The sequence below is a fragment of the Bactrocera dorsalis genome, chromosome 1, assembly GCF_023373825.1.
Source record: "Bactrocera dorsalis isolate Fly_Bdor chromosome 1, ASM2337382v1, whole genome shotgun sequence".
Classification (NCBI taxonomy): Eukaryota; Metazoa; Arthropoda; class Insecta; order Diptera; family Tephritidae; genus Bactrocera; species Bactrocera dorsalis.
In genome coordinates, this window is record NC_064303.1 from 11,621,136 (window position 1) to 11,647,139 (window position 26,004).

Genomic DNA, 26,004 nt, shown 5'->3' on the forward strand with positions numbered 1-26,004 from the left:
CATTGAAAGTGAGAATGCTTTGCTTTGTATAAATATATATATATAATTTATGCAGCTCTAAAATATATACAAACTAAAAATAACTGTGTGCGTGCGTGTGTGTTGAAGTGCTTGTGTTCAAAATGATTGAGCAAATACAAAAGCTGAATAAATAATAAATAAATTATAATACTACTTCGGAAATAAGGAAAAAAGCAGAAAAATAAAGCGAAAAAATAATAAAAAAATATAAAAATAAAATTAATTAAAATTGTGCTGCATAAATCTGCAAACGTCGGCAAAAATTTGTTTACTCTGCGACATGGTTGGATTTTTTTTTGGAAGAAAAAAAAATGTTTTTAAATTTATTTCTTAACTTTTTTTTGAGCTGAAAGCATTTTTATAGGTGCGATGATCACATGAGCGCTGCAGAAAGCGCACACTTAGTCAAAAAAAATATATAAATACACACATACATACACACATTATTTGTCGCTTTTTTGCAAACAAAACACAGCAAAGAAATAATCATAAATTACAGAAGGAAGGTGCGAAAAAATCCAAACTCAGCGCATTCGCTAAAAATATACACAGATGTAGAAAGCTAGAAAGTGAAGTGAAATATTATTTGGAAATTTTTGCTATTTTTATAGGCAAACATGCCACGAGTTTCAGCGGGAGACGAGACGGGTGAACGCAAGTGGAATGAACTGTAAATACGCATACAAAAAATAAATAAATACATAAAATATACAAAAACATATATAACATATAGAAATATGTATATAAAATATACAACGAAAAGTGTGGTATGTAAATAAAATGTGTAAAAAACGAATTGGCAAAGCGCAAGCGAATAACCGCATGAACCGATGAGCAGCGGCGAAACCTTGAATTTTTAGAGGGCAAACAACACAAATGGGCACTTGCTTGGGTGGTTGGCCGCAATACATTAAAAAAATTAAAGAAAAAAATTAAATTGAAATAAAAATTATAACAATGTGTAAATAAAATTTAAAAAATATTTAAAAGAAAAAATAAAAATAAAAATTAAAATTAAAAATTTTGAAATAAAAAATTTAAAAAACTAAAAAAAAAAATGTTTTATTTAAAAAAATATTAAAATTAAAAAAAAAAATTAAATTAAAAAAAAAAATAAAATTAAAAAATAAAATAAATTAAAAAAAATAAATTAAAAAACTATTTTTTTTTATGAAAAAAATTTAAAGAATTAAAGAAATGCTTCAGGTTTTTTAGGCCGAACCCTCCTCTCCTGTCGCTCTTGGTCAGGGACTGCTTATTGGGTATTCGCAGCTAACCTAAAAACTTAGGCCGTCAACAGTTCGCCAAGCTGTGACCCTGGTGTCCTGAGCTCAGCTCAACAAATATCTATATAAAAATTCTAATTATGTAATGTTTAAACAAATTAAAAACAATATCAAAAAATTGAAAACATAAAATTATAGAAATATAAAAAATTACTTTAAAAAAGGGAATAAATAATCTAATAGAAAAAATTAATAAGATAGTTTTAGTTGCTTTTAAATTTATTTTTTATTAATAGAAATTTTTTGTAATTATTTAAAAAAAATTAAAGTATTTAACTTTTTTTTGAAAATAAAAGCAATTTTTATTAAATTTTATTAAAAAAAACAGTTTTAATAATATTTAAATAAAAATAAATAAATATTTTTTGTTTAATTTTCTTAATTATTTTTTATAAAAACATAGAAATAAAAAATTAAATTTGAAAAATTAAATTAAAAATAAACTTTTAGTGCCTTTAATATTTTTCATTTTTATTGTAATGTCTTTAATTTTTTCATTATTTTTATTTTTTATTATTTTAATTTTATTTTTTAATATTTTTATTTTTCATTATTTTTATTTTTTATTATTTTTATTTTTTATTATTTATTATTTTTATTTTTCGTTATTTTTTAATGTTTTTATTTTTTTTTAATATTTTTAATTATTTTATGAAAATAATAAAAATCTCTACTTTTATTAAAAAAATAGTGTTAATCGTTTCTATTTAAAAATAAAGAAATAAATTACTTATGTATTTTTTAACTACTTTTAATTTTTAAATTAAATTAAAAATATTTTTTTTTCTATTTTGATTTCTTTATTTCTACAAAAACAGAAAAAGTTTTAATTTCTAATTTTTTTACTATTTATTTATTTTATTTTTTTATTATTCCTGCACTTATTTTATTAAATTGCACAATTTTATTAAAAACAAAAAATAGTTTTAATTTATTTTTAAATAAAATGAAGAAATATTCTTGTTTTTTTCAATAAAAATAAAGATTACAATTTAAAAATTAAATTAAATTAATTTTTTATTTAGTTTTAATATTTTTCAATATCTCTCAAATTTCTTTATTTTTATAAAAAAAAATATTTTTATTTAATTTTCAACTTTAATTTAATTTTTTTAAATTTATATTATTAATTTTTTTTAATTTATATTATTAAATATTTTTAATTTATATTATTAATTTTTTTTTAATTTATTCACGCATTAGAGTATTTATATTATTAAAATTTATATTTTTCATGCTTATTTATTTATTTGAATTTTTTTACAATTTATTTCATTTTTTTAATTTATTTAAAAAATTCATTTTTTTTAAATTAAATTACTACTTTTTTTAATTTTTTCACGCACCAAAAAATATGCCCGTTACCAAGTACAATTTGCGCTGACCTCAGCGCCGAAGCGCACATACACGCATTCACCCTAGATAAAGTGAAGAAAATGCCGCCCGCATAGTGCTCCACAGCGTATGAGCAACATTTTGCACGCTGTCATATGCCAATGTGTGAGGCACATTTTTAAATGATTTAGAAAATATTTGCACTTTTGCGTATTACGACATAATTAATGCTGACAAAATACACCAGGAACAAAACCAACTAATACAATAACAAAACCAACTAATACAACAACAAAACAACAAGTATAACAACAAAAGCAACAAAAGTGCCAAGTACAACAAATTTCATAGCGAAAAAAAGGCAAACTCATTGAAATTAAAATGCCAAATGTGTTGCGACACATTACCGATGGAATGATGAGTGTATTGAAGAATGCTTGAAGGCATGTGTTATTGTTGTTATACAAATTATTATGCTTATTGTTGGTGGTTTAGCGTAAAGTTGGCGCGGGGTGGCGCGCCCCTTTTCTATCGAGCAATTTAACGCTGCTTTTGGAAATGACGCGATCAAAGAAGCTGACCGCGGTCGCAGCTGCAGATTAGTTGCTGCTTTTGTTGTTGGTTAAAGCGCGCGCGCGCGGGTGTTTTATACAACAACAACAGCTTAAAGGCGCAACAACACAAAGTACATTAACAAATTTGTGCACGAGCAAGAAATATGTGAGTAAATTTATATATATTAAACACATATTATATCGTACATACATATGTACATACTTATATATACATAAGTACATAATGACATACTCAGCCGGAATAAGCACGCTGAGCACTGATTAAAATACAAAAGGGAGTTAAAGCGCGGCAACATTTGATATTTCAATCAAAAGCGTCGAATCAGCAAAACTATGCACGTGTGTGTGTATGTATAGCAAATAGCAAACAACAAAAGTACAATTACAATATAATAAATCAGCAGGCTGTTCTTTAGCGAGCGCTTAACGTCAGACGTTGAGTCGCTTCAAAACTGGTACGTGAGACTTTTTCCATTTTTTCTTCGTTTTTTTCCTTTGTTAGCTCCTATTATTCATAGTGTGAGCTAACTAGGTTCAAATGTTGCGATTTGGGCTACACGTGTAACTGCGTCAGACGCGTGCGCCCACACGGCTACACACATATTTAAGTCTATATGTATGTATATACATATATGTATATGAGAGCAGTCAATTGCGAATATTAATGAATATACATATGTACATACACATACATACATACATATGTACGCATGCATGTTCATAAGTCGTTTTGACAATTTGTGCTCAATTATTAATATATGTATGGCGTGGGAGCGTGGGAGTCTAACAACGACGAATTTTTGTGATGCGGAAATTTATTTATTTTTGCGCGTTCGAAAATGTTCAGCACAACAAATAATAGTTTCGGCTAAATATTGCCAAAATGCCAAACAAAACAGTTTGAATTTGTGTCAAGTTGTGGCGAATGGCGAGGTCATTGCGGTAAACAATATGCCAAATTTTGCCGAAAACAAAGCACACACACACTCATATACAAGTATATGAGGAAATTAATCCTTGAAGGCAGGAAATGCAAATACAAAGGTTTCAGCATATTGTACGCGCATGGAGTTGTGTGGTTATGTATGTAAGAGAATATAAAGAATTCGAAAGATTCGATTTAAAGAAAAATGTGCAATTCAAATTACTTTTTAATTAAATTTTTTTGTTTTGTAAATGTAAAAATATATAAAAGTGTCAAATTTATAAATTTGCTTTATTATACAAAATTAAAAAAATTTCTAAAAAAGAAAAAAATTTAAAAAAAAATTTATTTACAATGCTTTGATTATGTAAAAATGTATTTATTTTTATACTCTCGCAACAAAGTTGCTAAAGAGAGTATTATAGTTTTGTTCACATAACGGTTGTTTGTAAGTCCTAAAACTAAAAGAGTCAGATATAGGGTTATATATACCAAAGTGATCAGGGTGACGAGTAGAGTTGAAATCCGGATGTCTGTCTGTCCGTCCGTCCGTGCAAGCTGTAACTTGAGTAAAAATTGAGATATCATGATGAAACTTGGTACACGTATTTCTTGGCTCCATAAGAAGGTTAAGTTCGAAGATGGGCAAAATCGGTCCACTGCCACGCCCACAAAATGGCGGAAACCGAAAACCTATAAAGTGTCATAACTAAGCCATAAATAAAGATATTAAAGTGAAATTTGGCACAAAGGATCGCATTAGGGAGGGGCATATTTGGACTTAATTTTTTTGGAAAAGTGGGCGTGGCCCCGCCCCCTATTAAGTTTTTTGTACATATCTCGGAAACTACTATAGCTATGTCAACCAAACTCTATAGAGAAGTTTCCTTCCGGCATTTCCATATACAGTTCAAAAATGGAAGAAATCGGATAATAACCACGCCCACCTCCCATACAAAGGTTATGTTGAAAATCACTAAAAGTGCGTTAACCGACTAACAAAAAACGTCAGAAACACTAAATTTTACGGAAGGAATGGCAGAAGGAAGCTGTACCCAGGCTTTTTTTAAAAATTGAAAATGGGCGTGGCGTCGCCCACTTATGGACCAAAAACCATATCTCAGGAACTACTCGACCGATTTCAGTGAAATTCGGTTTGTAACATTTTTTTAACACCCTGATGACATGTACGAAATATGGGCGAAATCGGTTCACAACCACGCCTTCTTCCAATATAACGCTATTTTGAAATCCATCTGATGCCTTCTATGTATAATACGAGTATGTATATACATTAGGAACCAAAATAAAAAAAATATGTAAATGACGGATAATGAAATCTCGATTATCACCTTATCATGCGAGAGTATAAAATGTTCGGTGACACCCGAACTTAGCCCTTCCTTACTTGTTTTAAATAAGAAATAAATTTAATTAAAATAATATTATAATGATGTTTCGGTTATTAAAAACAAATTTATTTCCGAATAAGAAAAAAAAAAATGAAAATAGAAGTTAAATAAAACAATATTATAATAAAATTTCAATTATAAAAAAAATTGTGTCCAAATAAAAAAAACATTTATAATATATAACAACATAATTTCGATTACTAAAAAAAAATTGTTTTATTTTCGAAAGGAAAAATTTTTAATAAAAGTCGGCTTATTTTATATTATTTTTTTTTTTCAAATAAAAAAAATACTTACAAAATAAATAAAGTTTCAAATTTTCAAATAAGAAGAAAAACTTCTATTCAAATGCACAGGTGAAAAAAATATTGATTTTTATTTTTTTAAATTAATTTTATTATTTTCTTATATTTTTCGTTGATTTTATATTATATATTATATATTTTTATTTATTATTTATTATTTATTATTATTTTTAATTTAAATTTTTTCACTCTTTTGTTTTTAAATTTTTATTTAATATTAAAAAAATAGAATATTACTATTTCATTATTTTAATCCTTTTTATTTTTTTTTATTTTTTTTTTTATTTTGTTTTTTATTATGTTGTTTTTTATTTTTAATATTTATTTTATAATTTTTTTATGTTTTTTCAATACTTTTTTTTTACATATTTTTATATTTTTTTTATTTTTTTTCAATACTTTTTTACTTTTTATTATTATTTTTTAATAAAATTTTTTTTTTCGTAATCTTATTATTCTTTTTGAATTTTATTATATTTTCATTTTCATTATTTTTTATATTTATTAATACTTTTATTTTTATTTATTATAAGCAAAATGTTTTATTATCCTAGCCTAATAAAATATTATTATTTGCTTATTTATTCTTTTTTAATTTTATTTTTTAATTTTTTTATATTTCTTTTTCCAATATTTTTATTTTTTCATGTTATTTTTATATTTTTTCATTATTTTTAACTATTTTTTTTTTAATTTTTTATTTTTATTTTAAAAATTTTATTGTGTTATTTTATAATTATTTTAATATTTTTATTATTATTATTATTATTATTATTATTTTTAACTATATTTCCTTTTTTTTAGAGCACCAGAGCTCAGATAGTTTAAAGCCATAACTGAGGTGCTTCCACCAAATTATTGAAACAACAAAAATTCTTGCTGATCATCGGGTAACGGTAAATTTATCTTTATGTTTATAGAATACCATAAGAATCCTTTTAGAAGCCTATACAAGCCTCGCTTGCAACCGACAGCCAATAATTCTTATAAATTTGGTTTGGACACTATGCGGTTAGCGCTGAGAACTCCAAATTGAGTGCAAACGATCAAATGTCAAGAAAACCAGACTGAACAAAGGCAGTACAATGTGCCTATAATCAACTAAAACGAGCAATTAAAAAAATATAATAAAAAATAAAAAACAGTTATGTCGCCTAAATGTAGGCAAGATTTTTTGAGTTTTCTCCTCAAATTTTAGGCATAGTGCAATGTGATAGAGTAAAACTACAGACGTTGTGTCAGAAAGGTATATTCTTATGAAATCTACGCGATGCAAAAAAAGTACAAATTGCTAGCAATGATTTTCTATAGAGATGAGCTACAAGTAAGGCAGCATTTTTCAGATTTGATTACTACAGAAAAAAGCTGCAGGTTTTCAACACGCGACAGCTAGGTAGTGAGGATTATACCTACTCTGGCACCTGGAATCAGATTGAGCAAATCATTGCTGTTAGAAAGCCAAACTTAAGCCTAGCTTAGGACCAACATCAAAGATCTGCTCGGCAGCAAATGGCAAACTTCAGAGTATTTTATTTCTACCACGAAAAAGCTTCACATAATATTACAGCTGCCATTCGGAAATTATTTAAAAAAAATAATAATCAGGGCAGATCATCTTTTATCAGAGATTCGGCTTGCGGAAACAACGAAAAATTAAAAAAAATTCAAAATGACCCACCGATTACTTAACTACATTACGTACTGTTATTAAATAACCTATATCTTCAAAAAAATATTCATAAAAAATGTTTTATCACTGACTTGTAGGTGGCAGTAACAGCTTAAAGAAAGCTTAAACAATATCAGCGTCTTGTTTACTAGAGAAATTACACTATTTTTACAACTGCCGTGAGTAACGTGACAAACAAACTGATTAGCTACTTTTCTGCCTATATATAATTCAAATATGCAACAACAAAAAGTTGATTCCAAAGTTCACGCTTTACGGCAGCAAAATAACAGCGCGACAACGCGTTAACGGCGCAACAATTGCTACCTTTAAAGGAAATCATTGCAACAGCGCCTGCAACTTATTTCGCCTAAGCGCTAGAACAATAACAGCAGCAACAAATAAGCACACACACATATACAAATACACGGCGGAAGATGTGAAACAACTAACGCGCCTAAGCGCATGTGTGTGCGCGTTTGTGTTCCGGCGGCTGGTGTCGGTGCTGTTGTCAGCCTGCAAACGCGGTTAGAATATTGAAGTACGCGCGTCACCAACAGCCAACGGGCGCATCCATCGCACAATTATCAATAACAACATTTTAGAAATATTAGCGCGCACAACGGCACACGCACACACAAACGAATACGCGACGCCACATGGCGGAAAATAAATTAAACAACAGCAATAACAACAACAGTACAAAAATTATTGCTCACACAACTGATGTGGCATCAATCAATTTTGTATGCGCGCCGCGTATGCGACAGCTAGTTAGTGCATGTGTATGTGCACGGCATGGCATGTAAGCGCTGCGTCAGGCCGTCAGTGTTGGGAATATGCATGTGCTATATGCGAGTGTGTGTGCGCGTTAAAACGCGTGCGCTTGCGATTTAAAGATCAAGTTCAATGAAACGCAGACGCAGCCGTAGCTGCGGCAAGCAACAGAAACAACAACAACGAGTAATATAAAACAATGTAAAGAAAGAAAATTAACTAAATAGCAACAATAACAAGTAATTGCGGTATGCATATACACAACGAAGCATGAGACAGCAAAAACGCGCAAAAATAAATAAAAATAGTGAAAAAGAATAAAATTAAAATAAAATACAAATTCATTTAAAAGGAAAGCGTTGCGGCGGCAAAAGCACGAAAAACAGCTAGTATGCGAAAATTGTGTTAAAAATAGCAACAACAATAACAAAGTATATAAACAATTTAAAATAACGATGACAAAATTCAGCAGCAAAATATGGCGCGCTACTGTTTGTTTTTATTGTAGTTGCAGCAGACAATGCAAACGAAATACGACTTGAAATAAATACATATACAGCTGCGAGCATTGAAATAGTAGTGGATGTTAGAGCTTTACATATCTGTGAGTTATGTAACATGCCAAACAATTTTAACATCCATTGAAATGCGAAAGTGGATCATATTTACCAGGCTATGTTTACCACTAAAAATATTTAGATTTGAATATGTACAAGATATGTTTATTTACAAAGATGTATTTATGTATGAAAATTTTGGGGAGCAGTAAAATAGTAGTAAAGTACTAAAAAATTTTTTTAAAAAATACTGAAGGATTTTTGCAAGTTTCGTCTATAGGAGATCTTAGTACTTGGTAGCATGGCCATGATTTTTGATAACAGCAATACATCGCTTCTTCAGAGAATCTACGAGACTGTGGCATCTTTTCAGTGGTATGCTCTGCCATGATTGCTGCACTACGGTCCACAATTCGTTGTTGTTTTTGTGTTTATCCTTCCACACGGCTTTCTTGACATCTGCCCAACGGTTTTCAATAGGATTGAGGCCAGGGGATTGAGCTGGCCTATCCATGACCTCAACTCCATTGACCCGAAACCACTATTTTGCCACCCTACTGGTGTGCTTCGGACCATTATCCTGCTGAAATATCCTTTTCAGCGGCATGTCTTCTTCAGCAAATAGTATCATAATATGCTGCATTATATCCACTATGTGTATCGGATATTATGCCAGTAATCTTGTAAATTGGGACTACACAAAAAAATTTGGCCTGTAAGATAAACAGCCCAAACCATGATATTCAAACCGCCATGCTTCAAAGTTTTTGTGCTGAATCTGGGGTCGTACTCTGTATTAGGGGAGCGTCTTAGACACTGACAGGACCCTTTACCGCCGTATAGAACAACTTTCGACACGTCTGCCCACAAGATGCTGCGCCATTTCTCAATCGGCCAATTCAGGTGTCTTTTGGCGAATTTAAGACGTCTTGTTACATGATTTCTTTTAAATAACGGTACTTTTCGAGGACTGTGGGCATATAAATTATGTTCATGTAGAAGTCTTCTCACTGTATGAACACCGCAAGCCAGGTTCAGTTCTTTCCGAATCTCCATAGCTGACATTCTAGGTCGGGTCTTGGCACATCTTACAACTATTCGTGTAAAATTCTCAGAAAGAATCCGTTCTGCGCCTCTTTTTTCGTTTTTTTTTTATAACTAATTGCATTGCGAATCATTGTGGCTTAACACCCTATAAGTCTTTCCACTCCCTTGTAGGATCTACCGTTGTTCATGAGAGATTGAATCCATTCTCGGTTTTCTTCACTACAGTGCTCCCCGTGGCCCAATAAAAGGTGAAAAGTCATATTTTGTTTGCTTTTTGCATTGAATAATAAATAAAAGATTAAGAAACTTACTTTTTGTTTGATATTTTTTAGTAAAAATTATCTGTTTGCAATCAGCTCACCGCTCACTACTATTCTATTGCTCGCTCATAAAAACAGATATCCCAATAAAATTGGCTCTAAAAAAGTAACGGTAAGTGTTTCACACTTATTGTTGTGAATAACAGGACCGTTATACTTCAGAGAATATAACTAAAATAGTGATCGACGGCAATATCATAAAATAAACAAAATTTAAAGCAAAACTCTCTTGCCCAATAGGCACTACTATTTCAATGCTCGCAACTGTACATATATATACATACATATGTAAATTTGTTATTTGACGAATAAGCGAAATGCGCAAAACACGATATTTTCGTAAAATATGATTTTTTTTACACGCAAAATATTTTGTCGCCGAACCGTTGAAGAATAAGCAGTGTCGCAAAAACCACAACAATTATTAAAAAAAAAAAACAAATGTATGTTATACGAAAAAATAAAACAAAAAAAAATAGAAAAAAAAACAAAAAATATTAAAAAAATTAAAAAAATAAATAAAAAAATTAAAAAAATAAAAATAAAAAAAAAATAAAAAATTAAAAAAAAAATTTAAAAAAAATTTAAAAAAAAATTAAAAAAAAAAAATAAAAAATTAAAAAAAAAACTAAAACCCAAAATTAATAAACCAAAAATTACATATAAAAAAATAATGAATCAAAAAAAATTAATAAACACTTAATACAATTTAATTAATAATATTCAAGCTAATAATTTTTAATCAAGAAAAATAAATTTAAAAAAAAATTTTAATTAAATTAAAAAAAAAATTAATTAACACTTTTTCAATTAAGAAAAATTAAAAAAACGCTTTGCAATACTCAGATGTAGTATATCAAAAAATAAATGCGGAAGAAAATAAATTATAATAAGACAATTACAAAAAAATATATAAAAAAATAGAAATTAAAATTTCAAATAAATTAAAAATATAAAAAGGCAAATTAAAAGACAAATTAATAAATAAATAAAATTAATTAATAAAATTCAAAAAAAATAATAAAAGTTAAATTAATAATTTTTTTTTAATTAAGAAAATTAAAAAAAGTGAGACAATTAAAAAAAAGTGAGAAAATTAAAAAAAATTAAAAAAAAATTATATAAAAGATAAATTGAAAATATGTAAATATAGTGAGAGAACATGTAGTATATAAAATATTCCTTTTTTCAAATAATGTGTTACTCAGCACTGCACTAAGTGCTTAGCTTAATCGCTGTATTTTCAAGTCTTCCGATAATCTGAGTAGAAACTTGGTTATGTCGGGATTTTTATCTTTTTGAACAAGTTGATCACTACTACTACAGCAACACAATCAATAAAATATCAACATTAAACAATAATAGCCGTAGATGAGCCAAACATGTGTTACCAGTTACACTTAAAACACTCTCAATATTCGATTCATCTTTCAGATTCTTCTAGTATACTTTCGAGAAAAAGAATCGACCGCTCACGAGCAAAGTTGTCAGTCACTCCAAGTATCAGTAATATATATTATCTCAACAAAAATAACCAGGACCGATCTCTAAAAGTCTTATTTTGTGTTTTCCAGACAAGACTTCCCCAACCTTTTAGTCTGGAAATCTTGAATTTATTCTAAATATTCAAGCATTACCGAGCTAATCGAGTTTTAAATGATAACACTGTGGATTTATAGCCTTAATTTGAATAAAAAGGATCATATCTAGTCAGATGAGGTTTTCACTAACACTAGATATATGTAAGTACATTACCGACCAGAGGAACTTGAAGATTCTTCAATGAGGAAGTGATACTAAAAATCTATTGATTTAGATATTGTAAGAAATAAACAGAATAACACACCAACAACGTTGATTAAAGCATACACACAGACTGGCGATTATGAAAATGTTAATAGCAGATAATTTTGAGTTTTTAATACTCAAAATTTCACAAACACTAGTAATATCGGTAAAAAAAATAGCTGTATTTAAAAGAGAATTAATATCAAAATCCGTCTAAATAACGATTTGGATGCCGACAGCCTAAATGTAGGCAACATTTTTAATGAAAATTAAATGCGTAATTTTCCTTTCAATAGAAAGGAGCGTTATTATAAAGTTGGTTGTAAAAAAATCTGTGCTAACAATGATTTTGATTCCGATAGCCTAAATGTAGGCAACATTTTTAATGAAAATTAAATGCGTAATTTTCCTTTCAATAGAAAGGAGCGTTATTATAAAGTTGGTTGTAAAAAAATCTGTGCTAACAATGATTTTGATTCCGATAGCCTAAATGTAGGCAACGAATTTTTTAACTTACTTCGAAAAGAGTGAAGAAAGAAAAAATACGTTTTAAATATTCAAATTTAAAATTTAAAATAAAAAAAATTAATATCAAAATCTGTCCAAACAACGATTTTGATGCCGACAGCCTAAAAATATGCAACATTATCAAAAGAAATTGAAAACGATATTCTTCTTTCAATGAAAAAGAACCTTACTATAAAAATGGTTGTAAAAATTCGAGACAACACTGATTTTGAAGTTGACAGCCTAAATGTAGGCAACGAAGCTTTTAACTTTCTTCGAAAACAGTGAAAATAATACATTTTAAATATTCAAAATGCATCGAATCGATATAAAAAATAAATAGTTTTTTAAAGTAGTAATTCTACGCAGTTTTCAAATCAAATAAAAAATAAAAAAAAATAGAAAATTAGAAAAAAAATATTAAAAAAAAAATTTTTATTTTAAAAAAATATAATCTTCCACTAAAATAATAATAAAAATAATAACTGTATGTAACATACCGTATGAAAATCTGCGTTTGATCCGATGGCGTCTCGCGCAAATGATGCACATTCAACGTTTGTGGTCGCATATGACCCGCCGTCATGAGCGCCGATGTGCTGCTGCTGCGAAAGGTGGTCGTAACTGTCATGGTTCTATTCTTATTATTCACATTACTCGCATCTGTGCTAGTTGCATGGACAGCCGGACAGGCGCAGCGCAGTTGCACACTGTCAGCGTCTGGCTGCTGCGCCTCTTGCGCCGCCAAATCGTGCTGCTCATATTCAATGTCATCATCTTCCGCTGCCGCTGCAGCGGCAATGTCAATGTTCTTCGCACACTTCTGCACCACCAATGTCAACTTATTTTCACCATTTGTTTTCACTTTGCCGGGCGATTTCTTGCCACCGCCGCCGCCAACACCACTGTCCGCCGTGCCGCCACCAACACATTGTGGCAAATGTAATGCCTTCAAAGCGGAATTGAAAAGCTGCTCAACATTGCTGCTCAAATTGTTGTAACTTTTACTACTGTTGTTGTTGTTGTTGGTTGGCGCATTTGAGGCAGCAACAACACCACAATCACTGCTACTTTTGCCATTCAATAGTTTAACTGTGTTTTTTGTTGGTGTTAGCGGCTTATTGTTGGCCAGAGCGGCACTGCAGCTGCTGCTGTTACATGAATTGGTGGCATGTAGAGAGGCCATATTGTGCTTTTCAGTGGTGGGTGTGGGTGTGTATTGTTAAATGTTGCTTGAGGCTGCTTGGCCGGCTTTCCGAACACTTGTTTCACTAGTTGTGACAACTGACATTCACTTTTATTTATTTTTTGTTGCAATTAGCGTATTTTAGGTTATGTTGCAGACGCTGCCTGGCGTTTAACTATGTTGCCGTTGACATTTTTTGAGCATTTCTTTAGTGAGCTGCGCGTTAAAGAATTTATTTATGTCGCAAGATGTCGTTTTTATTGTTGTTGTTGTTGGTGTAGAGTGTGTATGGATAACGGGTATGGTGTTGTTTAGGTTTATGTTTTTATATTTTTAAAAAATTTTAGTAATTTTTTTAATTTTGAAATGATTTTTGTTAATTTTCATTTTTAGATTTATTAAATTTTTTTTATTTAATTTTTTTTTAATTTTTAATTTTGTAAGTTTTATTTTTTATTAATTGTTATTTTTTAATTTTTTTAAATTAAATTTTTAAATTTTTTTAATTTTTAATTAATTTTATTAATTTTAATTTTCAATTATTTTTTTTTAATTTTGTTAGTTTTATTTTTTTTATAAATAAAATTTTTTAATTTTTATTTTTTTTAATTTTGTTAGTTTTATTTTTGTTAATTAATCATTATTTTTAATTTATTTATTTTTATTTAAATTTTTTTAAATTAAATTAAATTTTTTATTTAATTATTTGAGTGGTTTTTTTAATATATTACCAATGTTTATTTATTTTATTTGGTTGTGTGTGCGAGTGTTGCAAATACACGACGAAAGTGACATAGAAAGAAAAAAAGAAAAGAAACAAAATGAAAAACAATTAAAATAAATAAAATTAAAATTTGTTATAAATACAAAAATTAACACACACATACACATACGTCTATATAAATATATATAATAAAAATTCTTGGCAAAATTTCAAACAAAAATCAGCGAAAAAAACTGTAAAAGCACACAGAAGCGGATATAAATATTTATTATAAATCTCGGCACACATACATACATACATAGGAACATTTAAGTCTATTTTTGGCACTCACCAGGAGTGACCGTAAACACGTCTAATGTGTTGTGCAGCGCAAACGAAAAATAAAATGTAAATAGATTAATAAAAAAAACATCTGAAAAAGTGTGCGTTCTAAGTGTCGCAATTGTGGGCGGGGCCGTCGACTTTCGGCCAGCTGTGAATTTGCGACATTCCTCGCTGAAAATGCCTATAACCGGCAATCGGCCGTCACCAGCAATGACGCCAATGCCAGCGAAAGGACAAAAACATACATATTTACAAACACACTTACATATATGTATGTGTTTATAAATATATATTCATATTTATATGTATAACCAATTTTGTTCTCAAATTTTTAATGATGATTTATTTTGGAAGGCTGTGATAAACTAATAATTTTAATTAGAAAGTTGTGTAGTTTTAATAAAACATATTTTTTCGATCTTCTGATTTTACGTTGTTGTATTTTCTTGCTATGATGGGCATTTATTAATGCATACAAACAATATTTTGACACTTGTCAAAGCGCAAGAGCGAAAAAAGGCTTTTTAGAGGTATGAAACCAGTGTGTAAATTATTAAAGATTGATGAACTCACATTTAAAGAAAAAATAAGTAATTTCTTATATATTCTATACACAAGTTTTGTTCAACAAATTGTATATGAATATTTTTATTTTTATAAAAATTTTCGAATATTTTTTTTTTGAGTTTATTTTTAATATTTTCAATTTTATAACTTATACTATTCTTTTTCTAGTTTTTGGCCAACAAATTAAGAATAATTTTTATTAAATGTTCATATTATAATTAATATGCGCTTTTTATTTTTTTGTACAAGACACTTTTAATTTATTGTGGCCCCCATTCAATTAACCATCAAAATTAATTGCTGTGTTGTCTGGTTTTATAGGCAGACATGTGCTTGTACGTTAGTAGGTATGTATGTAAATATCAGCGCCGAAATAACCTGAAGACCATAAAGTATGCATTACAATCACAAAAATATGTAAAAGAAAATATTATGGGAACATCGAATATAAATAAAAAAATTTTAGAATAAAAAAAAATTAAAAAAAAATTAAAAAAAAAAATAAAAAAAAAAACTAAAGCAAAATTATTAAAAAAAATTTTAAAAAATTTAAAAAAAATTAAAAATTTAATAATAAATATTTCCTAAATTTTTTTTTTAATTTTAGTCAAAATTATTAAATTAAAATAAGAATATATTATTAAAAAAAAACTATAATATGAAAAAAAATTAAGAAAAACTAAAACAAAATTATTAAAAAAAATTTTGAAAAAACTAAAAATTTAATAATTAAAAATATTTCATACAATTTTTTTTAATTTTAGTCAAAATTATTTTATAAGAATATATCATCAAAACAAAACTACAATAAATAAAAAATATATAAATATATAAGTAAAAACATACTAAAGAAAAATCTTAAAAATGAAAAACGTTAAATGGTAAAAAATTATAAATAATTAATATTTAGATTTACTACTATAAGCAAAAAATTTTAACACTTTGTTCATATTTAGATATTCCTAATTTATTCTTCAAAATCTATGTCATCCCTCTTTGCCCTAATACACTTGCGACAAGGTTTTTCCAACACTCGAAAGAGTTATTAAAGTCAATTTCCAGAATAGCCTTCAATGCACGTAGCGATTCACGTTTAATGTCTTCAATTGACTCAAAAAGGTTACCTCGGAGCGACCGTTTGACCTTGCTGAATAACCAAAAGTCACAGGGAACTAAATCAGGCGACAACGGTACGATATTGCATAGTAGCACTCAAATAGTATTCCTTATTGACCGTTTGACCGGTCGAAAGGAATTCGGATGCACTACGCCTCGTTAATCGAAGGAAACTTTCAACATAACCTTGATTTTTGATCAACTTTGGCCAGGGTTATTTGCCTTCGGCTCACTTTGCCTCGACATTCGGCCGACTAATGGTCTGTTTTGGTCGTAAGCATAGATCCCAGACTCACCGCCAGTAATAATACGTTTCATTATATGCTGGAAGTCAGACACAGACACAGGACGTTAACGCGACGTTACTTTTCGAAAAAATTGAGCAATTTGGAACCAATCGTGCTTTCATTTTTTAGGCCCAAATGATCTTCTAAATGGTTTTCACTGATCTTTCCAATATTCCAACGATGCCAGCAAGATCTCTGCCTAATAATCGTCGATTCTCAAGTATTTTTTTTTTGTTTATTTTATTGAGGTTTTGATCATCAGTTGATATTGATGGCCATCCTGGATGTGGCTCATCGTCAACGCGTTCACGACTCTTTTGAATATTTTGTATTTGCTTATCAAACACACTTGTTCGCGACAAACAATTATCATCGAGATATCTGAACGTTTCGGCATCAAAAATTTTATTCAGTACACAAAATTAATTTAACTTCTTTGTTGACTAATTTCACTCAACGTAAAAATCGCCGAATGCACTTTATGTACTTCAGAAAGACAAGCGTGTACTAAACACTGATGATTATTTTGATATAAAAATTAGTACAGATGTCTCTAATAGTCACACCAATTTAAAAAAAAGATATTTTGACGAATGAGTTTCCGAGCGAAATTGCCATTAAAAGTCTTACTATTTTTTGCCCACAGTATGCATGCTTTTGCACGAAAAGCATAAGATACTATTAAAATAATAATATTTTTAAGTCTGACAGTTTTATGGACGCTGACATTTTTTATGAGTTTTTTCCACGCAGAATATATACTATAAAAACAAAAATAAAAAACTTAATAAAATCTGGTATTTCGGAATTTTATATTTTGCTTAAATGTTTATTTATATTTTTTTCTTTAAATATATGTATTATACATACGTATAAAAAATACTTTTAGAATTATATTTATTTTGGTTTAAAAAAAATTATAGATTCCTTAATTAAGCATTATTAAAGTTTTGAAGAAACAATCATATTTTGGTTATTATACTTTCTTTCATAACTGTACTATTTATTTATTTAGTCTTTTGGTTCTTTCGAAGATTACTTTGAAGCGCATTTTTAGAAATCACTATGTATAATAATATAATTATATATTTTTCACGACTATCTACTTTTTATTTATTATTTATTTCATTTACAGCACTTTAAACAAGTTAAAAAAATCATTTAAAAAACAACAGAACTATAAAAGCACTAATAAAATGACATGAAGAAAAAAATTATTTTAAAAAACCATAAAATAAATTAATAAAAAAGTTTACTTGAAAAAATTTAAAAAATGTTATAAAAAATTAAAAGTAAATTAAAAAATAAAAAATTTAATTTTAAATATTAAATATTAAAAATAAAAAAAATATTTTTAAAAAATTTTTTAAATGTAATTAAATAAAATTAAAAAAAAAAATATTTTTTTTGAATAACAAAAAATAAATACAAAATTTTAATTAAATTTCGCGTAAAAAAAATTAGAATTAAAATTAAAAAAATACTAATAATTAAAAAAAATAAAAAACGTAATTAAAAGAAATTAAGAAAAAAAATATTGAAATTATTTTATAAAAAAAAACATCAATTTTTAATTAAAAAAATTTAATTTAATTTTTAATTAAAAAAATTTCAAAAATTAATTTTTAAATTAAAATTGAAATTAGTATTCAAAATACAGAATTTTGGGGTTTTCAATTCTTTAATTTAATTTTTTTATTTTAATTTTTTTTAAGTAAAAAATTAATTTCTAATTTAATTAATTGAAAAAAAAAAATAATTTCTCAATTAAAAAAAATATTCCAAATACAAGATTGAAAAAGAAAAAAATTACATCACTTCTATAATAAAAAAAATTAATTCAAACTTTTTTCCGTTTTGTACTTCGTATTCTACTATTTAGAACTAGAGCTCACATAGCGCCATCCCGAAATTGGAATTAAAAATATAATTTTAATTTCAAAATTTTTAACTTTAAAAATTGGCAGTCTCGATTTAGTCAAATAATTCACCGCACATATGCTATTAAACAAAAATAATGCGCAAATCAAAAAAATAAAATAAAAATATTTGAGCAAAACTTCCTAAAACAAGCAAAATTTTACAGAGCACCACATCCTTTTATACTAAAACATAAATATTTTTTACAATTTAACACTAGACGCTCACATTTTTGTATGTTTTTGCTGCGCCACACGCTGCAAGTGGCAATGTTGAATATGTAAGTAGAAGAAGCCTTGGCTGCACAACACCAACAAACACTTTAGCCGCCAAGCTTTTATACATACAACTATTTGTTGTTGCTGCCACTGACACGAACTATTGCTGCAGAAGTATGGTATGGCAAGCAAGCAGCAATAAATGGAGAAGAAGAAGTGGGGAAAAAACAAACACAACAACAACACCAATAACTATAACAAACAACGCCAACTGGTTGGCTGTTAAATATAGAAATGATACAGCACAAGAAACGCGCGCGTCGGCGGCGTCCGCCTGCTCCTTCGCCGCCTACTCCACACACCGACACCGATTGCAAAAACAAAACAGCAAGACAACAAACTTTGCCACTGCGCGCGCACAAAACAGCAATGCGATAGCAATAATACAACAACAGCAACACAAACAATAAACTTATTCAACAACCGATACAAGAGGAAACGCGTCGAGATGAAGACAACCTGTATGTGTGTGTGTGTGCGGGTAAATATGTAGAGGACGTGTAAGAAGAAGCAGCAGTAGCACAAAAGATTGGCGTCTCGGATTATCGCAACGATGCGCGTACCGAATTTGTATGCGCGTGTAACCGGCGAAGTCTGATGAGCGAATGAATTGCGCTAGCGAGAGTAGCCAGCGCGAAAGTCAACCAAACACCGCGACCACGAGCACAAGCGCCGCAACCACCGCCGCCGCCAGCGCTAATAGACAGCCGGTGCGAATAAAATCAATTTTCATCTATTATTGTTGTTGCTGCTGTTTTTGTTGCTTTCAGCTTTGTTGCGAATATTGTGTGTGCGGCAAGTGATTGACAACAAGAGCGGACCGGTTGGTTGGTTGGTCGCTTAGTTGTTGGCTTAGTTGTTTGCTTAGATGATGAAGCGCTGGTTAGTTGTGGCGCTGTTGTTTTTGTAGTTGTTGTTGTGTCGCTTTTCTGTCAAGTCAGCATGTTTCACCACAAATTTAGCGCGTATGCGAAGAAGTCGTCAGCAGCACTTTTTTAACTGTCTTACTAAATGACAATAAACTGACAGGCCCAACAGCTAACGCAATAGCAACAACAAAAACAATATTAATGCTAACCACAATATTATGATTGCGTAGCGACCATAATTAATCTCAAATACAACTATAACAACAACAACAAGCTGTGTGTAGTATGTTGTCGCTGTTATTATTGTTGTTGTTGGTTATGTCTTATTTTGCGTTGCTGTTGTAAGCTTTAGTTTTTGGTTTTTTATGGCTTTCCTGTTTATTAGCTGACGCGAAAAACGCAAAAAGCAGCCAACGCTGTAACCGCAAAGGTGATTAAGTGGCTAATTGGCAGCGTTGTTGTTGTCGTCGTTTATGATGTTTTCGTGTAAAGTGTCATCTTCATCATCAGCCTCATATGTTGTTTATTTGTAGATATGTAAATAATTTTAGATTTTCGTATTTTTGCGTTGTTAGGCGTATTGGAGCGAAAATAATATTAACGCTTTCTCCACACGCTCACCACACACGCTCGACTGGTTGACGTTAATTTGTTGATTTTTTTTGTTGTTCTTTTATTTTATTTTATTTTTTGTATCTTTTGACTAGGCTATTTGTCATTTGTTTTGCTGCTGCCACTTTGTTTTTGTTAAGCTAATGTTTATTAAAATTAATTTTGTTACATATTCTTTATTGAAAAACAAGAAAAATGTTCACCGAAGCTATAATACCCTTCACAGGCCCATTTTTTTATAGCAAAGAAGTGTGTAAAAATAACATTATCTTGGTTTTGGTACATTAGTGTGTATGGATGCTATATGCTACAGTATCCAACTCAGACGCCATGCTTCTGCCTTGGCAGATCCTACACGAGATTCAGGCGCAGAGGAGCCGAGCAATACCAAGCAGCAAAAAAAGTGCTCAAGCATCCCATCGATGATATAAAAGAAAAAAAATGGAAGGAACTACGCGAGGATGTTAACAGAAGCTGCTGAGGACTCGGGTATAAAATAATAATGAGAAAACTCGGCACTCAAGCAAAGCCACCTGACTTAACCACTGCCAAAATGGATAACATCGTAAACGCACTCTTCTCCACACACGAGGAAGGGGCTAGTGATTCAGAATAGACTCTAAGTCTTCCATAAATCCCCCACTTCACCTTCGAAGAGCTGCATCTAGCCATTGGCAAACTCAAGACTAACTAATCACCCGGCCGGACGGGATCCCATTAGAAATCCTGAAAATAATCGCTGCAGATCGATCGGCAGTACTACCTAACGTATACAATACCTGCCACAAAGCCAGAATATTAACTGAAAGAAGCAACGGGTGGTGCTAATCTGTAAGGGAAAAGGAGAAGGGCTACTTAAACCCGGACTCGAAGCGGATTTCAATGATGCTGGAGGACTCCCCCCTAGACAACACGGCTGAAGTTCGCTTCGAAAAAACAGTGCTATTATTGCTAATAAAGAAGCGAAAGACTGGACTCCATACTAACCTTCTGGGTACAAAAAGAGAGGAAGCTCGTAATGCCGACCACAATCAGCGTCCAATTATAACTACGAAGCTGAAATCTGGCCAGATGTGCTTAAAAGGGTCGCGGCAGATGAACGGCCAAACTAATAAAAGACCTCAATTCAGTTGTTACCCAGTCACAAATACTTCCAAAGAATGGGAAAAGTCGAAGAGCCGTCATACCTATGCAACGACGCGACAGACTAAGGGATTATAATCTTCTTCTGAAATACTTGTATTTGGAAAAAATATATTGGAAAAAATATTGTAGGTAGAAGTTTGTTTGATCAATTTGAGCCTGTAAAGAATTTCTAAAAACTTAGATTTTTCATATTTAGCAAATATAAAGAAGTCTATGGGTGAAATGTAGCATTTAATCTTTAACAAACCATAAAAATAATACAAATAAAAATAATAGCTGAGTGCAATAACCCTTTAAGCACAGTGTCGCATCACTGAAGTATAAATTACAATAAAAAAAAAACACAAAAGATTACCCAAAAAACAATAATAATAATAACGCCAAACAAATAAATCTCACTGAGTTTAAAAATTAAAAGCCATTGTCGAAAGTGCTCAAGTACAAAGGCTAATAAAAATATAATAACAATAAAAAATATATTTAACAATAAAAATGATTGTTAAATGACAATGAGATCACCGATGACGGGAGGAAATTACAAAAAAAGCAAAAAAGTTAATAACGGGCAGTTTACTTGATCTCATATGAATCTTAATATTATATTATCAAAAGCAAAAATTAGATGAGCTCTTATTTTCACCTAACGGTTGTACGGTCCTAAACCGTTAAAGCTACAACAACCAAAGTCATCAAGCACAAATATTATAAGAACTCCTACCAACAGTGTGAATATGGATGAAATCGGATGATAAGCCCGTTCACTCCCCATATAACGGTACTGTTAAAAATTAGTAAAAGGACGACAAAGGAATAACTAAATACGCTAGAAACATTAAATTTTACCTCCAGATGATATGAGAGGCCTTTAATTGAGCCGAGGTCCAAATTAGACGATAGACGTGGCACCGCCCACTTTTTGGTGAAATCACATATCTCGAGACCCGTCCGATTGATTGATTTTAACAAAGTTTGGTACGTGACATTCCTTTGACATTCTTATATTATAGTGTTAAAATGGAAGAAATCGGACCACAGCCAAGTCTTCTTCTCACATAACACAATTTTAAATTCCATTTGAAACTATATCTAAGGATAAAACTTTGCACGAATACTGCCTTTGAGGTACTCCTTCTTATGCCTAAAAATCGCCTAAATCGAACCAAAACTGTTCAAGCGCCTAGTTACTGAATATGTGGACCCAGTGCTTAAGGGGTTATATGGGTTTACGGCTTTCAAAAAATCTAATTTTTTTATTGTCTTATTAAATTCTACAACACCTCCAGAATATTGTCCTAAATTTTCAAGTTGATCCGAGTAATAGTTTCGGAGATATAGCCTTGAGAACTTGTGCACTCGAGGCTAGCTAGGCTAAGTGCGCCGTCTTTAAACGCGGTTTTCTCGAAACTATGTTTTTGTAGTCGGTTGGCAAGATTTCTCGAGCATTACTCACCCGATCTTCATGAAAGTTCTTTGAATACAATTCTTAAAGACTTGGACGAAGTCCTTTTTTCGATTACAACTATTTGAAAAAAAACTGTCGGGAAATTTTAATTTTTTTGTAAAATTGTCAATCCAATTTTCAGTTTTTTTCTTCGTCCAAATTCTAAGTTAAGGTTTTAACTAAAACACGTATTTTCTTTATATGATCTTGTAATGAGTTATCCAGCCAACGCGGGTGTATCTTTTTTCTGAGGGGTCAAACTTCTGACGTCACTTCCTTACTTGTCATTATTCATATACATTCGAACTTCTCCAACTCGAATCAGCATAATCCACCAAAAAACTGTTAGTCAGAGAAACTTCATGTTATGGAAGGAAATTTTTATGAAATTTAACGTCTATTGCCAATTCAAGCCCACGGATTACGAAGAAATTCGAGTTATAGAAGTTCGGCTTATGAAGTTCAATTTATGGAAGTTCAACTATATTTCCTTTTCTAAAATATTTTTATAATTTAAATTGCAATAATTACAATTCCAGGAATCTAAAGATTCATTCACGAATCATAACTACACACAATTCATTTCCTTTAATGAGAAAAATTGGTGACGAAATCAACTAAATTAGCTCATTCATTGAAGCCACAAAGTTCAAAGCAAATTCCTAAAAACCGAACATATACAAACAAATCCACATAAAAAATCAAAGGAATGGAAAGCAAACTGAACTTCTGAATACTGAGAACAAGTGGTGCCTGCGATAAAGATGCTTTATAAACCAAGAACAAAAGAAAACGTCATACAATTGACGAGACTAAGCTTAAATGCGTCGAAATCAATTTTCTTAGAAAACTATGTCGACTTTTCACGGGTTCGTATCACTTATGAGTTGGTCTGTATTTTTGATAATAAGGATACTCTTAGTCTATGAAGTTCAGATTCATAATTCCAAATATAGTACCAAGCTCTAACATACAAAGTTCTCAAGCATCAATAGCTATTCTATCTATTTTAGAGAATATGATAGTTTTCAAAAGCGGCTAACAACCAACTGTATATTTAATATACACTTAATCACACACAGCCATACAAAAATATGTTGCTGTTGCGTGTGCGCCTTTGGCTAATTGCCTGCAATCAATCAACACTCAAAGGCACAGCGTGTGCTCAGCTCAACCGGAATTCGTTTGAACGTTGTCAATTTCTTGCTATTGACTCGCTTAACAGAATATTATTTAGTTTGTTTGTTGTTGTTGTTGTTAATATTCAAAATCCATGTATTAGTGTCAACTAATGGCATATTTATCAGGCTTAGTGGGAGGGATCATGTACAATTAATTCCAATATCCAATTAGGTAAACAAAAGTATTTGAAGACAACGAAAAAAACAACAACAACTAACAAGTGTACAACCAGCTTTGGGTCAAGTTTAATTTCAAGGTTCAAACATATTAAAAACGGTAGTGTTTTTAAGATGACGCAATTAGGTCTTTGGGTTAGCAGGGGATTAAGTTAATGGTTTTGTATGGAAACTTTGAGGTTATGTGGCGTAAGAAACGTCAAATGTGATGGAAAAAAGTGCTGTAACTATTTTTTCTTAATTCTTGCAAGATTCTTATCGGGTTATAAATATGGTAGCGCTTACTTGTTGTTTAACTAAAACCTCTACATTCCATATTTCAGCGCTTTATGTGGAAACTTTGAGGTTATGTTGTGTAGGAACGTCAAAATTGATGCCAAAGAAGCGCTGTAACCATTCTTTTTTAATACTCTCAAGATTCTTATCTCATTACAAATATGGTAGCGCCCATTTGTTGTTTATCTAACAGCTCACACTCTACATTTCATCACTTAATAAACCGAAATTACTTAAGCAAAATAGCTCGAAATCGTATTTATTGTTGTTGTACTATGTAAACATATAAACATAAATTAAAATAGCGATGATACAATTCGTTCATTTTGCATATTAAACACATAATTTAGCATATTAATGGAGAAGTCAATGAATATGTTAAATTATAGACACCTGCACGAATGACTCCTGTTGTAAGCTCGTAAATGAAACTACACACAAAAATCTTAGCTATGCGGAGACAATAAATGAACCAGTTAATTTTGAACAAAAAGAAAATATTCAAAAAGAAAAATACAAAATATTTTCAACAAAACAACACAGTAAACAGAGCGATTATGGCTAAAAGCAAATGCAAACAAAAATATTTTGCCGAAAGATTGCAGCGACAAACTCGTGCGGACCATTATAAACAGTATTTGCTAAAAATATGACTGCTAATGCCTGCTAAAATATTGCAATAAAGAGTAGGGAGAAAGAAAATAAAAATTTAAAAACATACACGAAAATACATACGTACATATGTAGATTAAGAGTAGAGGAGGCTTGCGGTAGTGGAATGGGAAGATTAAGAAAGAGGTAAAAAAAATAATACCTTTGAACAAAATATGAAAGAAAATTGTTTTTAAAATTAAAAAGATTATGAAAATTTATTTTGAGAACGAATATAAAAATGTTGCCTACTTTTAAGCGCGGTGGTAAAATTTTGTAACAAGAGGGCAAAATAATTCTTGTAAGAAAAATATGAAAGAAAATTAATTTCAAACAAAAAAAATTACGAAAAATTTATTTCGAAAACCAACGATAAAAATGTTGCCTACTTTTATGCGCGGAGGTAAAAATTTGTAAACATAGGGCAGAACACGACGCAAACTATTGCGAAATTTAAAAACTTTATATTCGAAAATATAAGGTAGTGAAGTGTTGCCACCCGTTTACACATCTGTTTCAAGAAAATGCACAAAAAATAATTTTTACAGTATAGATAGCATAAAAATCAAGCTTAACAAGCCTTTCAGTTAAAAATATTTTTGTGAAGTGCTGTCAACTATTAAAAAATACAGTTACATTTGACAGCCGAGCAGCAATCAAGGCAGTAACCTCGTATCGCATATCGCCCAGAAGTATCTTGAGAAGCAGGGCAGCAGTGGAGGGTA

At 30.0% G+C, this 26,004-nt stretch overlaps 1 protein-coding gene across 6 annotated transcripts in view; it reads right to left on the reverse strand.

The window, feature by feature from the left end:
• Positions 1 to 26,004, reverse strand: part of LOC105229639 (uncharacterized) — an 80,029-nt gene that overhangs the window by 29,243 nt on the left and 24,782 nt on the right. For 4 of the 6 annotated variants that reach the window (XM_049456523.1, XM_049456544.1, XM_049456518.1 and 1 more), the window contains one exon: positions 13,025 to 13,926. The exons of 1 other annotated variant lie outside the window; for it this stretch is intronic. In XM_049456523.1, the coding sequence (XP_049312480.1) occupies positions 13,025 to 13,710 (686 nt within the window). In that variant the 5' untranslated portion in view covers positions 13,711 to 13,926. Of the gene's footprint in view, positions 1 to 13,024; positions 13,927 to 18,876; positions 20,006 to 26,004 lie in introns of those variants that run through there. One more of the 6 variants, XM_049456529.1, reaches the window with a different exon arrangement.